The 15,641-nt window shown below is 33.0% G+C and overlaps 1 protein-coding gene across 3 annotated transcripts in view; it reads left to right on the top strand.

Moving 5' to 3' along the window:
* Nucleotides 1–15,641, top strand: part of Dach2 (dachshund family transcription factor 2) — a 564,773-nt gene that overhangs the window by 471,156 nt on the left and 77,976 nt on the right. For all 3 annotated transcript variants that reach the window (XM_013024982.1, XM_013024981.1, XM_013024980.1), the window contains one exon: nucleotides 5,134–5,306. In XM_013024982.1, coding sequence (XP_012880436.1) covers nucleotides 5,134–5,306 — 173 coding nt within the window. The remainder of the gene's footprint in view (nucleotides 1–5,133; nucleotides 5,307–15,641) is intronic.

Genomic DNA, 15,641 nt, shown 5'->3' with positions numbered 1-15,641 from the left:
GGGTAAACAAAGGAGGAGGCTGCAATGCTTGGTAAGAAATGTACGCATTATCCTGCCCATGCAATTGTAACCCCTCTGTACAGTATGTTCACAAATAAAAAAAAAAATAAAAAAATAAAAAAAAATAAAAAAAAATAATAACCTCAAAAAAAAAATAAAAAGATGAGTAATAGGTAAAACGCAAATGATTTTTAATTAGTGGAATTATTCTGCATAATATGGTATCTGATAACATTACATACTTACATAAACCTGAAGATGTGTACAATAGAAATAAAAAAACTATGGGCTCTGATCAATAAACATTTATCAATCTTTGTCAATTATAATTAATGTACCATACTAATCTAATACACTGAAAGCAGAGCAGCTGCTTAACTGCCCAGTAGAGTTTCTTCTGTTAATTTGTAAAAAGAAAAGAACTTTTACCATAGGAAAATAAACATTGAGATTTAGCCACTACAGAAAGATATTGCCTTAAAGGAATGATAAAAATGAATTAAAACTGTAAAGAACTGTGAATTATCCTATGGGGATCACATGTGGACATACATAAGAGGGGTATAATGAGATAATGATAAAAGTAATTTTGTGTGAGATCAAAAAACTTGTATTTTATTCTAATAAAAGGAAGTAAACAATAGACATCTTAAAAATGGACAGCATGGGTAAACAAAAAGGCACAGGAAGAATGTTGAGGAAGACAGGGTGGTGCTATTGAAAGTTATGATGCCTAGTATCTCTACAGAAATGTAAAGACATTTTGGAGGTCAACCACCAAGTCAAATCAAAGGAGAATATACAAAGAGAATTAGAGAATTACTGATTTTATACTTTTAATAGGAATAGTTAGAATACTAACTTATATAATAGTTCATACTAACTTATATAATGTCCTTGGGATTACATTGAATGAAATGACCCATTTTGGATGACTTTTTATAAAAAGATTTGCCACTATTAGCAAGCTATTAAAAGTCTAGAACACATCTGACATATGAATAAGTGAGCCAGATTACTGGGGTGTGTGTACTATTGATAGATTTTAATTCAGTGTCTTCAGCTTTAAGGAATGCCTGATTTGTATAATTTGCTATTCATTTTAATGTGTATTTATATTTAAGCAGTTGTACAAAGGAGTTGACATGTAGCAGTCCTATGTGAATACAATGCATCTTTGTCTATGTCACCTTGTTTGACATTATCAGTCTAACCCAACCCATCCCTTCTCCCAATTTTCTTAGTTTTGTAGAATATGTTTTAAAGTTTATGACTGCATTCTCTCCATCTTACTCTCTGTATTCACCTACTCCCTCCCTTTTTAAGTACGAGTTTCCTGGTGTTTATTTTGTTAGCCTCTAAATTAACCCTTCTAAGGAACTACAGCTTTTGAGTTCTCCACTGAATCCCCCATATTTCAGTTAATATAGTTGCAATTAGTTTATGCTTTATATGTAGTACTCATGCAAGGTCATTGTTAAACAGGCTTGTAATATAAATATTAGCTTGGCATCTTGAACCTTATAGTCAATTGATGGTGTTATTGCAGATCATGATTCAAAATTGTGACTTGAATGTTCTTTGTGGATATTTGAAATGCCAAATGGATTATATTTTTAAAACTGTAATTGGACTGTTAAATTTTGTTTGTAGTTAGTATTTGATTTGCATGTCAATTGGTCTCTAAGTAAATATATCTCTTGATATGACCAGATGGTGTCTGTGTGTCTCAGAAAATGTTTGGTGAATGAGGAAATCTTATTACATTGTGAATGGAAGTGTGAATAACAGACTTATTTAAACATTTGAATGGCAACCTTGACACTGATGGCCACCTTCCATCTATAGTTTGATCAATCTGTGACTGTAATCCTGGATATGTAAAGAAGAAGTCTAAAATTATTTTAGATTTGAGATAACTAAGAGTGTTATGCAGAAACGTATTTGGATAATTGTATTTATACTGAGCATAATGTGAAGGTTTTAGAAGAAAGATAAACCATGTTTACTATGTGTACTGAAATCACTTTATCATGATACTATAAGCTGTATGATGTGTAAAACATATAAACAAACATGTTCATCTAAGTAAATTTACCTGGCTGAGAACAAACTATTTGAAAAGAGAGTGTGTTCTGTATATAATTGATTATATTGGCTTTCTCTTTTTGTGCCTGGCTTATTTCACTTAGCATAATGGCTCCCAGGATGATGAGTATTAGGAGGAATGCATATGTTAGATATATGTATACTCATATACACATACATATATATATAAATATGTACATGCATACAAGTATTATGATATCAGTTTATAGTCATAAATACAGAAGTTATGATTTGTTAATTTATGCAAAACATATAACAAAAAGAATCTCAGCTTTCAACTGAGATTCAGCTCTGGCAATGTAAAATATAAAGGTGGGTTTTTCTTGACTACGTCTGACTTGAAAGAAAACACATTAAATATATCAGTATTTTCATTATTAGAACTATATCAAGGAATTTTAAAACGTAGTATTTTTTCCCTTGGTTGAGAGAAGAACTGGCCAAACTAAAGAGTGTTCAGAAGGCAAAGATAGAAAGCCAAGGGAGGGAACAATAAGCTTGGGTAAATCTGCAAGTAAGATTCAAGAACACATGCAGATCAAAGATAAAAGGGAGTAAAGCAGAAAGTTCACACAGGTTATGAGTACCCAAAAGGTTATAAGAGAATTATCTCTGACTTTGTAGAATTTAGCCAATAGCAGAGTGAATCAATATAAGCTTTGACATTACACTTACTTTATCCAAACTATGCATTTACCTTTAAGTCACCAGATGACCTAGTGAAAACAATTTCATCAATCTCAGTTTCTCCATTAAAAAAAATAACAAAAAGACTTCCCTTTCTGGTATATGCTAAGTAAACAGGCAACAACTTTCTATTGCCTTTGTTAAGTTATGATAATGAAGTATAGCAGGTGATTACATAGATGTACTGTGGACATTTATATAGTTATTTATTATTGAGTTAAAAGTTAATATCATTTAAAGTAAATGCTTGTCATTTCTTCAGCTTCATAATAAAAATTGATCTTAGAGACAATGATTTCAAACATCTTCATAGATGATAAAGGAAGAACTTGAATGAAATGGGCAATTCAAGTAATGGCTTCTTTTCACCTGGGAAGAAAATTTTGAATTCAGTATTGTAAGCAATGTATTGGAAACTTCTCTGATAACTTATTAATTTGGGAATAGTTTCCTCTAGCTGATACATTTGGTTTAGAAGATTTCTTCTAAAAACAATTTTGAGTTCGGGAGATATAAGTATACAATGATAGGGGAATTTTCTTGATCTTCCATGGGCTATAGAGTTAGAGAGAGAGAAGAAAATGTTACTGTTCCATGCAGAATTTAAGTTTCTTTGGTCCTTATGAACCACTTGTGATAGTACATTTTATGACTGTCAGAAAGAATGGGGACAGTTTACATATCTTGGAAATTCCTTTAATGGGGATGATCACATTCATTCAGTATGGGAGGTGTGCTAGATAGATAGATAGATAGATAGATAGATAGATAGATAGATAGATAGATAGATAGATAGATAGATAGATAGATCACAGTATTCTCCATGCATTTCGTTATAGTTTGAAATCTACTATCATTGTTGCAATTAGGAAATGGACTTTTAAATTAACATCAATTCTTCCTTCTTGCCTCAATTAAAATTCATTGCATTTAAAATAAGTTTTTTTTCTATGAAACATACTGTTAAGAGAATAAAAGAACTAGAGAGTGGGAAAAATTCTTGTCCTAAAAATAAGTGTTTGAATGATGGTATTACTTCAGCTGTTGTTCTGAGGAATGAGATTTAAGGAGCCTCTGAAAACACTTCCTATAAATCCTCCAGTATCTTTCTGCTGTGATATGACAGGCTAAAAAAGATGAAAAGGAAGAAAATTAGATATTATTAATAGTCGATGATTGCATGTAGGGCCAACATAAATGTTGACAATAACAAAATTTCTATAGCCTGTAATAATTTAGAAAAATTATAGACGAAGATGTTTTCAAACATCTGTTAAAGATTACTAGTTTCTGGGCTTCTGTCCAAAATAGGGCAATATTACCATAAATGCAGTAGTTTAAAATATATTGTGGAGTGCTTTGAGTTATTTATAACCATGTTTGTATCTAGAATATTAGACTATGTTTTTCTAGACTATGCTTAAATTCATTTCCTCTAGCAAACATGTACCTAATAAAGAATAAATATATAAGATGACTTTGATTTGATACCTTTTACATGACAACGTATCTCTGGGTATATTTAAAATATGTGGAAATTATTTCAATTTAACTAAGAAAACATATAGAATTCGACAATATTGATATTTGTTTCTAACATGGTAAACAGTTTTGTATTTTGATAAGAATGTTAATTTTTTATTTATTTTTATTTTTATTTTTGTCTGTCATGGGCCTGAATCTTAGCCTGGGCGCTGTCCCTCAGCTCTTCAGCTCAAGGCTAGTGCTCTACCACTTGAGCCACAGTGCCACATCTGGCTTTTTTCTGCTTATGAAGTGCTGGGGAATCGAACCCAGGGCCTCATGCACATAAAGCAAGCACTCTACCACTGAGACACCTTCCCAGCCCCACGAATATTAATTTTACTGACAAAACCTTCCAAATTAGTGATAACTATATTGTATCTAAAGGTTAAAAAGGTTCCAAATATGCTAACTATCATCTTGCCTTGCCAGCACCCTACTAGACTTTTGAAAAAAATTAGGCTAGAAATGATCAAAATATGTATGTAAAATGATTTAAAAAGGAAGTTGATTGCCATTTGTTAAATGTCAATGTTTGTCATAAATATTTTTGCTTAATTTTTAGGCAAAATGTTGCATCATAAATATTTTGAGAAAAGGAATACCAAAATATACTTACATGTTAAAGTTTGTGAATGTGAGAACATTTTAAAAAATATTAAACAAATAAAATCGTATAGATACTATTCCTGGCCCAAAGAGATACTAGGAAAAAACAAGACAATGTTTTAAAAAACCAACAAGAATAAAATTTTAAAAACCAACTTCTGAGCATCATAGCATACAAACTTTAATGTGCACTGTCTCTTTTAGGGCTGGATCTGCCATTTATGATGATGCCTCATCCTCTACTTCCAGTCAGCTTACCTCCTGCATCAGTTGCCATGGCAATGAATCAGATGAACCATCTTAATACTATTGCCAACATGGCTGCTGCAGCCCAGATTCACAGTCCACTTTCCAGAGCTGGTGCCTCTGTTATAAAGGTAAGAATCATTATTTTGAAGAGAACAGAAGTGTTAATTACATTTAAACCAAGATAAAATGTCAGCTATACCACTGATGATTCATTAGCACACACAGCTCATTGACTCAGTTATGCAGAATTCTTGAGTTTGGTTTCTGACTAGGCCTGCCAGTTTTTTTTTCTTTTTTTTTTATTATCTAGCCACAACTTTCTGTTTTATTCTAGTTTCTTATGTAGAAATCATACTATGTGTGAGACATGGCCAAATGAATGACTGAATACAACAATGTGCAAAAAACATTCTCACTCCTGGAGGGAAATAAAGACTATGCACTCTCCTGGAGTTTGATAGGCATTTGTCAGGTCTGATACATCATTCAGGACTTATAGTCAGTCAGACTTGCATCTCAATTTTGGTTTACGGCTGATTGGCTGGATAACACACTTAGATACACACTTACGCGCCACATGGGATTGTTCCACTGTAAAATGAAGGGCTTAATAATTATCCATGTCACTCACTTCATTAGTTTTCTGGAGACAATACTAGTATTTCTTTTTTTATTGTGAAAATACTGTACAGAGGGGTTACAATTACATGGGCAAGATAATGAGTACATTTCTTATCAAGCATTGTAGCCTCCTCCTTTGTTTCCCCTTCCCATCCCTTCCAATCCTCCCCCCACCCCCCCACCCATTCCTCCTCCTCCCCCACCAAAGTTGTAAAGTTTGTTTTCAACATAACGACTTGTACATCTCATTGTTGCAATGGGTCCACTTGTATCCCTATTTAAACAATTTGTTTTTTTCCTTCCCCTCCACAAATTATACCCACATCAAATACAGTGAAAGCAGGGGTTATACTGTGGGGGAGGGACATACAAAGCAACAAAGAAATAATCTTATAAATGTGTTAGAAAAAATCACCTGAAAGAAAAAAAAAACATTTGAATACATATCTTAGGGTTAATTTCCCTAACATCAACTTATCTGACCTTTTCTGCTTGACTCAGACATATACTAGATATTGCAAATAAGGGAAACCATGGGACCTATCTTTCTTTGGGCCTGGCTTACTTCACTTAATATAATTTTTTCCAAGCCTTTCCATTTCCTAATAAATGGGGCAATGTCATTCTTTCTAATGGAGGCATAGAATTCCATTGTGTATATATACCACATTTTCTTGATCCATTCATCTACTGAGGGGCATCTGGGTTCGTTCCATATCTTAGCTATGGTAAATAATGCTGCAATAAACATAGTCGTGCTGGTAGCTTTAGTGTGGTCATGTTTGTGAACATTTGGATAAATGCTCAAAAGTGGGATTGCTGGGTGCTAGTATTTTTTTGGGGGGGGGTCCGGTTGTAGGGCCTGAACTCTGGGCCTGGGAGCTGCCCCTCAGCTCTTCAGCTCAAGGCTAGCGCTCCACCACTTGAGCCACAGCACTACTTCCGGCTTTTTTCTTTTTTGCTTATGTGGTGCTGAGGAATCGAACCCAGGGCCTCATGCATGCAAGGCAAGTGTTCTACCCCTGAGCCACCTTCCCAGCCAGAGTGCTAGTATTTCTTAAAACCTGTGAATCAATGAACAAATACTTATAATATTTATCACCTTTTATTATCTTTATAATATATCTTATCGTCATCATCTTTAGAATATGTTTTTCTGAATTATGGCCATTGGACAACATAATACAAAGAATAATTATAATTACTGTATTTCCCATTATTTTTGCACAGTCTCTATCTTCCCAAATACCACATGAACTAGACTTTCAAATATTATTTTCTTTTGTTGAGTTGATGATACGCATAGGATCTAATGCATACAGTTAATCAATAGTACTCCATCAATATCCTCTTGTCTCCTTGTTTATTCAACAAATATTAAGATCTTGATATTTACATGTTATTATATTAGACCATATGAGAAACTGATAAGTAGAACATACAAAGGGATTCTAAGAGCTCACAGAGCATATGTGACTTTTGTACACTGGATGTCTACTCTAGGCTTGTATGTTGGTTCATGCCTGTAATCCCATTTATGTGATAGGCAGAGGTAGTAGAATTGGGATAAGACACCAGCTTAATCCAGAGACCCTATCTAACAATTAAAAAGGAAGCAAAAGTGCAGAGAAATAGTTCCAGTGTTAGAGCAGTGACATAGCAGGCACTAGGTCCTGAGTTCTAACATCAAAGTGAAGGAGAGAAAACCCCAGTGTTATGAATAATAAGCAAAAACAACCAAAGAATTTAAAAGGACAAATGATCACTACCCTGAAAAGTGATTAGTCTGGGATCAAGAAATGCTTTAGGGTTGGTATTCTGAGCATTCCTACCCCCACCCCCGCCACTTTAAAATTGGCTTCTGGTTTAGGATTGGGGTTTCTAAAACATTGTAGAAAATTTAAAGCTTAAACTTCATAGGCTAGGAAAAATGTGATCATCTTTTTTCTATAAATTCTAAATATGTTCTAATAGTCAAAGTCTCTAATTATGTTATTGTTTTGATGGGTTAGTATATATCCTAGTTATTCGAATACTGATCCAGAGTTTAAATTGGTTATTAGAATTATTTTCAAGAATGATGGATAAGAAATGTACTCATTACCTTGCTCATGTAACTGTAACCCCTCTGTACAGTATTTTCACAATAAAAAAAACTTATTTAAAAAAATAAAATTACCCCTGGGCATTATTTAAAAGACTTAATAAGTTTCTGTGATTTTCAAAAATAGACATCTGTTAAGAAAATATAACCTAACGTGCAAATTGAAAGTCTATTAAAAAACAAAAGCATACTTTAAAGAAATGATATTGTCATACTTGTTTTATAATAATAGGAAACTGTAATATAAGCATGTTTATGACTCCTCAAAATTACATTTGATTAGTTTTCAAAAGAACTGTTATTCAGACTGGATTTGCTACTCTTTGTAGACTATTTGGAATTTAGGGTCTCATTCTTGCCATTTTGGCATTGATGGCAGTGATTATGGTCGTAGAAATGGAAAAGATAAGCAGCATCTCCTTAATTCAAATACTGTTTCTTGTTTAACTTTCATCTAACTGTAAGTTTGTTTATTGCTGATTAGTCTATTTCATTTGTAACCATTTTCAAAAGGAAAATCGTTACGATTGCAGATTACCAGCTTATTTAAGTACTGCCAAATGCATAGGAAGCATTTTATAATCGAGTTCAATTATAAGTACTTTCATATGTTTTGAATAAGTTGAAAGAAATGTATTTAATTCAAATACTGTTCAGGAAAACTCACAGAAGTTAAGAATATGAATATCTATCTATCTATCTATCTATATATATATAAAGATATAAAAACAAAATGACTTCAGAGTGTGCAACATGGTGATACTCTATCAAAAAGAAAAAGCATTTCTAGGGGGAAAACAAACGAGGGGGTAACAATGCTCAATAGGAAATGTACTCATTACCTTACTCATGTAACTGTAACCACAATATACAGTATCTTTACAATAAAAATATATATTAAAAAAGAAAAAAGAAAAAGCATTTGATTTCAGTCACTAGCAAAACATTTTTAATAAAATTAATAGTTTCATTTGGCAAAAGTGCTTTGTATAATAGGAATTTATTAGCTTTATAAAAACAATAATTTTCGGCAATACCATAATGAAAATCTTCTTTGTTTAAGCATCACAGTACTTTAAAAAATTTAATAATATGATACCAATTACATGCTACCTTGTTATAAAGATAAGTGTTGCATACTCTCATTTGCATTTCAAGAGAATTTGTTTTTACTGGGTTTTTTGGTCAAGCCACTTTGTAGTTCAGTCTATTAGTGCCCTGTAGGTACCAGGCAAACTTAGTATTGGGAATTCATTTGGAAGTAATATTTGTAGGCTCAAAGAATTATTGAGGCAAATTCATTTTCCTTTTCTACATTTGCAAAATTAATTTTTCCTAGCAGTTTGAAATAAAAAAAAAAAAACTTCTTAGTGCCGGCACTGATGGACTACCCCTGTAATCCTAGGTACTCAGGAGGCTGAGATGTGAGGATTGCTGTTGAAAGCCAACCCACACAGGAAAATCCATGAGACTCTTATCTCCAATTAACCACCAGAAAATGGGAAGTGGCACTGTTACTCAAAGTAGTAGAGCACTTGCCTTTAACAAAAGAACTCAGGGATATTGTCTAGGCCCTGAGTTCAAGACCCACAATCGATCCCTTCCCCCCACCAAAATAAGCCCCCCCCTAATTTTTGCATTAGTGTTGCTCATTACAAAAAAAATACTTGTATTTAGTTAATCATGATGTTCATAACTATTTACCATTTAGAGATAAGCTATCCTTCCAAAATATTAATGATCTGAAAAGGTAACATATACTATTTGTAATGGACTGTAAATGCAGAGCTGGTGGTTTATGCTTCTTAATGCTAGATATTTGGGAAGCTACAAATGGGAAGATAATGGTTCAAGGACAGCTTGTGGCAAAAAAGTTTATGAGTCCCTTTCTCAATTCACAACTGGCTGCAATGTCATTCCAAGCTATATGGATCCAGCTCAAAGTCTTCTTTTGAAAATTTTATTTATAAAGTTTTTAGATTGAAAATGAAGCACAATAACTATGGTAATGAAACAAGTTTTCAGAGTCATGTTTTATACCCGTGCCACTCTTGTTTACTATGGCTTGTTTTAAGCTGATGCCTGTGGTCATTCTTGTCACTGATAATCATGAGGCTAAACATTTTTCCCACTGGAAACCAATTGTGCATTATAAATTTTGAATATTAGAATTATGTGATATATAAGTGATATCAAAACAATGAATGACTGAGCCATAAACTACACACTTATTTCTAGCATATACCATTTCTAGTGAAAGTGCCTGGGAATAATTATTCTAATCTTTTTGTTAAAAATTAGGGCCAGACTCTTGTGGCTTACACCTGAAATCCTAGCTACTCAGGAGTCTAAAATCAGAGGATCACGGTTCGAGGCCAGCCAAGTCAAAAAAAAATCCCCATGAGTCTCTTATCTCTAATTACCCACTCAAAAACTGGAAGTGGTGCTGTGACTCAAGTGGTAGAACCTTGAACACAAAGAGGCTGAGTGACAGCACCCAGGTCCTGAGTTTAAGACCCACAACCAACAAAAAATAGATTCCACTTGTTTTATATTTAAATATATAATTCATATTTATGAAGATAGTCTCTCATCTGGAAATTGGGTAGTCTACTTTATGTTATCTAAATCCTTCATTTTTACTACCATGAGACCAAATGCTAATTTCTTAGCCAGTTCATTCAGATAGTGAAGTAAATTAAAAGAAAATACTGCTCTGATTTTAAAAGCTTATTGATCCTTCTGTAGTTTGTGTGTGTTTTTTGTCTTATTATGTATCAGATATTTGTGATGGATTTTAGTTTAAAGGGGAAAGATATACATAAGTTTGAGTAAAAATTTAGATAGACAAACTGAACTCATAACCTACTTTGAAAGCATAGCAGGATGCTCTCTCCTGTATCTTACTAAATGAAGCATTTTGAGTCATTAGAGAAAAAGAAACTACAGATAGCAGTTTCTATTTTTCTCCTTTTCCTGTGCTTAAATTTTACCCATACTTACTATGCTGTTTGTCTCAAGTTTTCTAGGAATTTAAAAGGCAAGTTATGGTATCTGAGTGCATATTCACAAAATATATGCATTTTAATAATGTGACAGTCCATTTGTATTTGTGTGAATATCCATGGACTCAGATGAACACAATATGTAGTGTACGTATTTTTGAATATAACATTTGCTTGTCAAATAGTGTTGAACAATAGTATACTCAATGTTGTGTATTAGTATAAAATGAGAACCTCAGATTCTTATAATATACTTGTAAAGTCAATGTTTTAGATTTTATATATGCATTATTATCCTCTGATATTCCTGTATATCAGCTCTTACAAAACAAAGCAAAGTTTTAAAAAGAAAACCCAACTTTTAATATTTGCCAATTTTGGTGATATAAATGTTTCTACCATGGTTGATTTCAAATTACCAACAGCTGAACCAAGTAGCCCACAAAATTATGAAATACTTACAATTGGCTCTGTACTAAATAGGTTGTAAGACAGCACTGCTTTTAAACATTGTCAGAAATTATATACTTAGCAAATGAAAATCTATATTAATTTCTTCACATTAATTTTCAAAAACAAAATCTTCAAACAAGTTTATCTGTCAGAAAAACATAAATTAAAACTTTGAGAAATCTGTATAATGTAAATGAATATGCAGTTTGCTTTTCAATTAAATTATACTCATTTTGCACAGAATGATGTCAAAATTGAAAGTAGTAGTTGCACATCATTGCTTTTGGCCATTTACTTCAGTCAGTATGTAAATAGGTGAAAAATAGTTTTGTGATTTGGGGTTTTTATATCTTGCAATTTTTTTTGTCAGTTGTAGGGCTTGAACTCAGGGCCTGGGCACTGTCCCTGAGCTTTCTGGCTCAAGGCTAGCATACTACCACTTTGAGCCACAGTGCCACTTCCAGTTTCTGGTGGTTAATTGGAGAATAGAGTCTCATGGACTTTCCTTCTTCTGCTGTCTTTGAACTGCAATCCTCAGATCTCAGCCTCCTAAATAGCCAGGATTACAGATGTAAGCCACCAGCACCTGGCTTGCAAATATTCTTAAACAGTAAAAACTAACAGAGAGAATAGACCTGGCTGAGGTAGTTCCAACTACCGTAGGGTTTTCACCCACTAGGAGGAATAAATACAGAATTTTAGAATTCTGAATGGTAGTATCGCTTTCAGAAGCTTAGATATCAAAAAACATTAGTCACATGTCAAGTGTTCAATAGCCACTTGTTTTGTGGCTGCTTCATTAGACAGTCTAGGTATAGAACATTTCTGTCATTGTAGAAAGAAGTTAAGCTAAATTAAAGATCCATGACCATCAGTTATCTTTGAAAAGAAAAAAAACAATTGTACTCATTAACAATTCACAAGGACATTGTCATTTGCTTTACAATTACCAAGAGAGGATATTTGTTACTGGATGCATATTAATTTTATTTTTTCTGTTAGAAAACAAAGTAAATCCAATTCACTGACTTACAAATGCTTAACATATAAAGTAGACTGTGTTATACTACCTTGTTAGAAATAAAAAAGTAAAATACATTTAGGATTACATAAAAGGATTCAAAGAATTATATGTCAGGTCTGAATAATTGACATTGTAATCTCACAAAGTTAGGTACAATCAGAAGCAGGTTTTGTTGGAGGCAGGATTACATAAAGACTGTCTGTATATGCATCCTGATTTCTCCATTTCTTGTTATATGACCTTAAGCAAACCAAGGACCTTATGTGTATCTTAATTTGTCCCCCTTCCATGAAATAGGGATGATAATTGTTACTTGTAGCTACTTCATCACATCATTGTAAAGTCTAAAGTCATAAAACATGTAGCAACACTTAAAATAATAGTTGGCATGACATAGTGTATATTAGCTGATATTATTGTTTCATTTTCCAGTATCTGTATAGTATGCTAATAAGTAGGAGCCAATGCAATGGTCAAGAGATATCCTCAGACAGAGGTACATTGATCTAATGTAGGTTCTTCTATGAGCATCTTATTAGTACCAATACCAAGGATGCTCCCAACATTAGAATCATTTCCAAATGTGAGTCTCAAGAGAGAATCTGTTCACCTTTGAAATTGGTACCACAAAGGATAGATTAGAAGCCTGGTGGGAGTTGGAGAGAGATGCTTATTTTACTACCAAAGTTGACCTGATTTGTACTTTTTAGAATGTTTACATGTGGAGTGTTTAGTATTTACTTTGGAGTACAGACATCCACACACCATGTGAAATCACCCATTGGCCTTCTATACCTAATGGGATATATGTTCAACACTCTAAATACAGTGATCTCTCCACTATCACAGGAGTTATGTTCCAGAGACCGCTGCAATAGGTAAAATTATAATGAAGTTCACTTATTTCTGCTTCACAGATTTTCACCTATTTTGAGTGTTCTTTGGAATATAACTCCTGCCATAGGTGAGGGATCGCTATTTACATATTGTATTTAAACCCACGATTCAGTGAAATCACAATATTGAACCTTAATATAGCGAGGGAGACTGTATTTGTAACATTAAAATGAATGAAGCTTAAGTATTCTTAAGCTTACGGAATGTTTCCAGTATTACCAATGATTGATATACTCTTTAAATCCAAAAGTGGAAAAAATATTAGAGGTTTTAAAGAAATGTGGGGTTTTGTTGCTGTTGTTATATTGCCAGAAACTACTTTGGAAATATTTCTTTGACAAATTTATAACATTTTTTAGTTTTGGATCACATCTCTTTAGTGTTGGCTCAACTATTAGCATGTGTAGTTAAAAATACAGCCATAATATGTATTGGAATTTGCATTATGATCATTAGGCATTCAAGACTAGTCAATCTTTAGTTGACTCACTGGATATGGCAAAATTCCGAAGAAAACATTAATAAAATAGCTGAATGGTATGCAAGTTTATTCCATAGTGGACAATTAGGGGTATATCTTATACCACATTTTTCTGTATTTGTGGAAAAATTTATAATATCAATGTGCCATAGTTTTATTTGAAATAAATTTAAGTCAGAAAAAGATTATTTGGCTCTTTACCAATACCATTTGATTATCTGTGTTTCTTGTTTGGTTGAGCATCTGGCAATTAATGAATTGATAGGAAATGGTCACCAGGCAGTGGCATTAGCATATGAACATCTGGTACTAAAATTAGTCAACATATTTTGGTGATAACTTAAATTCACTGAGAATCACTCTTTGAATCAGTATTCTAACAATTTTATGGAATGACAAAGCTATTGCTGTATTTTAGAACATGAGATAGAGATGCTTTGAGTCAGAATTGGGGCTGTTTGTGTTTATGTTTATTTCTTTATTTGGCAAGGTGGGTGGCAGAGTTCCAAACTTATGACATCATTTAAAAGTCATTCATTTTTCCCACCAAATGAACTCACTTGAGGCAATTTACATGCTATGATAATATATTATTGCTGATCCCTGTAATCTATGAGGCCTGTCCAGGATAAAGTGATCACATTGAAGAAGTGAGAAGTCCTTTGTCTGAGCTACACATAAGTTACATGCAGGGTTTGCTTATAAATGTGGATCATTTCATGGTTCCACTTTCCACTTCTCATTTCTATCTGGCCTCATTTCTTATGCATACTATTATTTTTCTTTTATAATTCAACATTTATACTGTGTCTTTAACATCCCTACACAAAGAAACTCAATTTTGATGGTATTTTCTTTGATTGGTAAGTCATCTACTTAAGTATATAAGTATATATTTAAATATATAAGTACATTAAGTATATATACTTATAAGTATGTATAAGTATATATTTAATATTTTATATATTTAAGTATATATTTAAGTGTAAATATATAAATACATATTTGTGTATAAATAAATATATATAGTTGTAAAAAGGACTTGCCATTCAACAAAGTTGTTTATGGTTCCATATCTTAGCTATGGTAAATAATGCTGCAATAAACATAGTTGTGTTGGTAGCTTCAGTATGGTCTTGTTTGTAATCATTTGGGTAAATGCCCAAAAGTGGGATTACTGGGTCATAGGGGAGCTCTATGTGTAGTCTTTTTGTTAGGAAATGGAAAGATTTGGAAAAAAATTATATTAAGTGAAGTCAGCCAGGCACAAAGAAACATAGGTCTCATGGTTTCCCTTATTTGCAATAACTAGTATATATCTGAGACAAGAAGAAAAGATCAGATACGATTATGTTAAGCGAAATGAATCCCAGGATAAGGACACAAGTGTTTTTTTCTTTCTTGCTATTGTTTCTAACATATTTATAAGGGACCACGTGATTTTTTTGTTGCTTTGTGTATCTCTACCCCATGCTATAACCCCTGCTTTCACTGTATTTGATGTTGGTATAGTTTGGGGAGCAGAAGGGGAAAAATTGTTTCAATAGGGATACAGGTAGACCCATTGCAACGGTGAGATGTACAAGTCATTATGTTGAAAACGAACTTTACAACTTAGGTGGGGGGGAGGAGGGAGGAGGATTGGGTGGGGGGTGGGGGGGGAAGAATGGGAAGGGATGGGAACGGGAAACAAAGGAGGAGGCTACAATGCTAGATAAGAAATGTACTCATTATTTTGCCCATGTGATTGTAACCCCTTTGTACAATATTTTTACAATAACAAAACTTATTTTTTAAAAAAGCTGTTCACGAATACAATGCATCTTGATCAATGTCACTCCTCTCAAAATTCTCTTTTGCTTTATAGTCTCAATACTC

Source organism: Dipodomys ordii, unplaced genomic scaffold (assembly GCF_000151885.1).
Source record: "Dipodomys ordii isolate 6190 unplaced genomic scaffold, Dord_2.0 Scaffold80, whole genome shotgun sequence".
NCBI classification, from domain to species: domain Eukaryota; kingdom Metazoa; phylum Chordata; class Mammalia; order Rodentia; family Heteromyidae; genus Dipodomys; species Dipodomys ordii.
The sequence above is the reverse complement of the archived record's forward strand: the minus strand, read 5'-3'. Positions and strand labels throughout refer to the sequence as shown.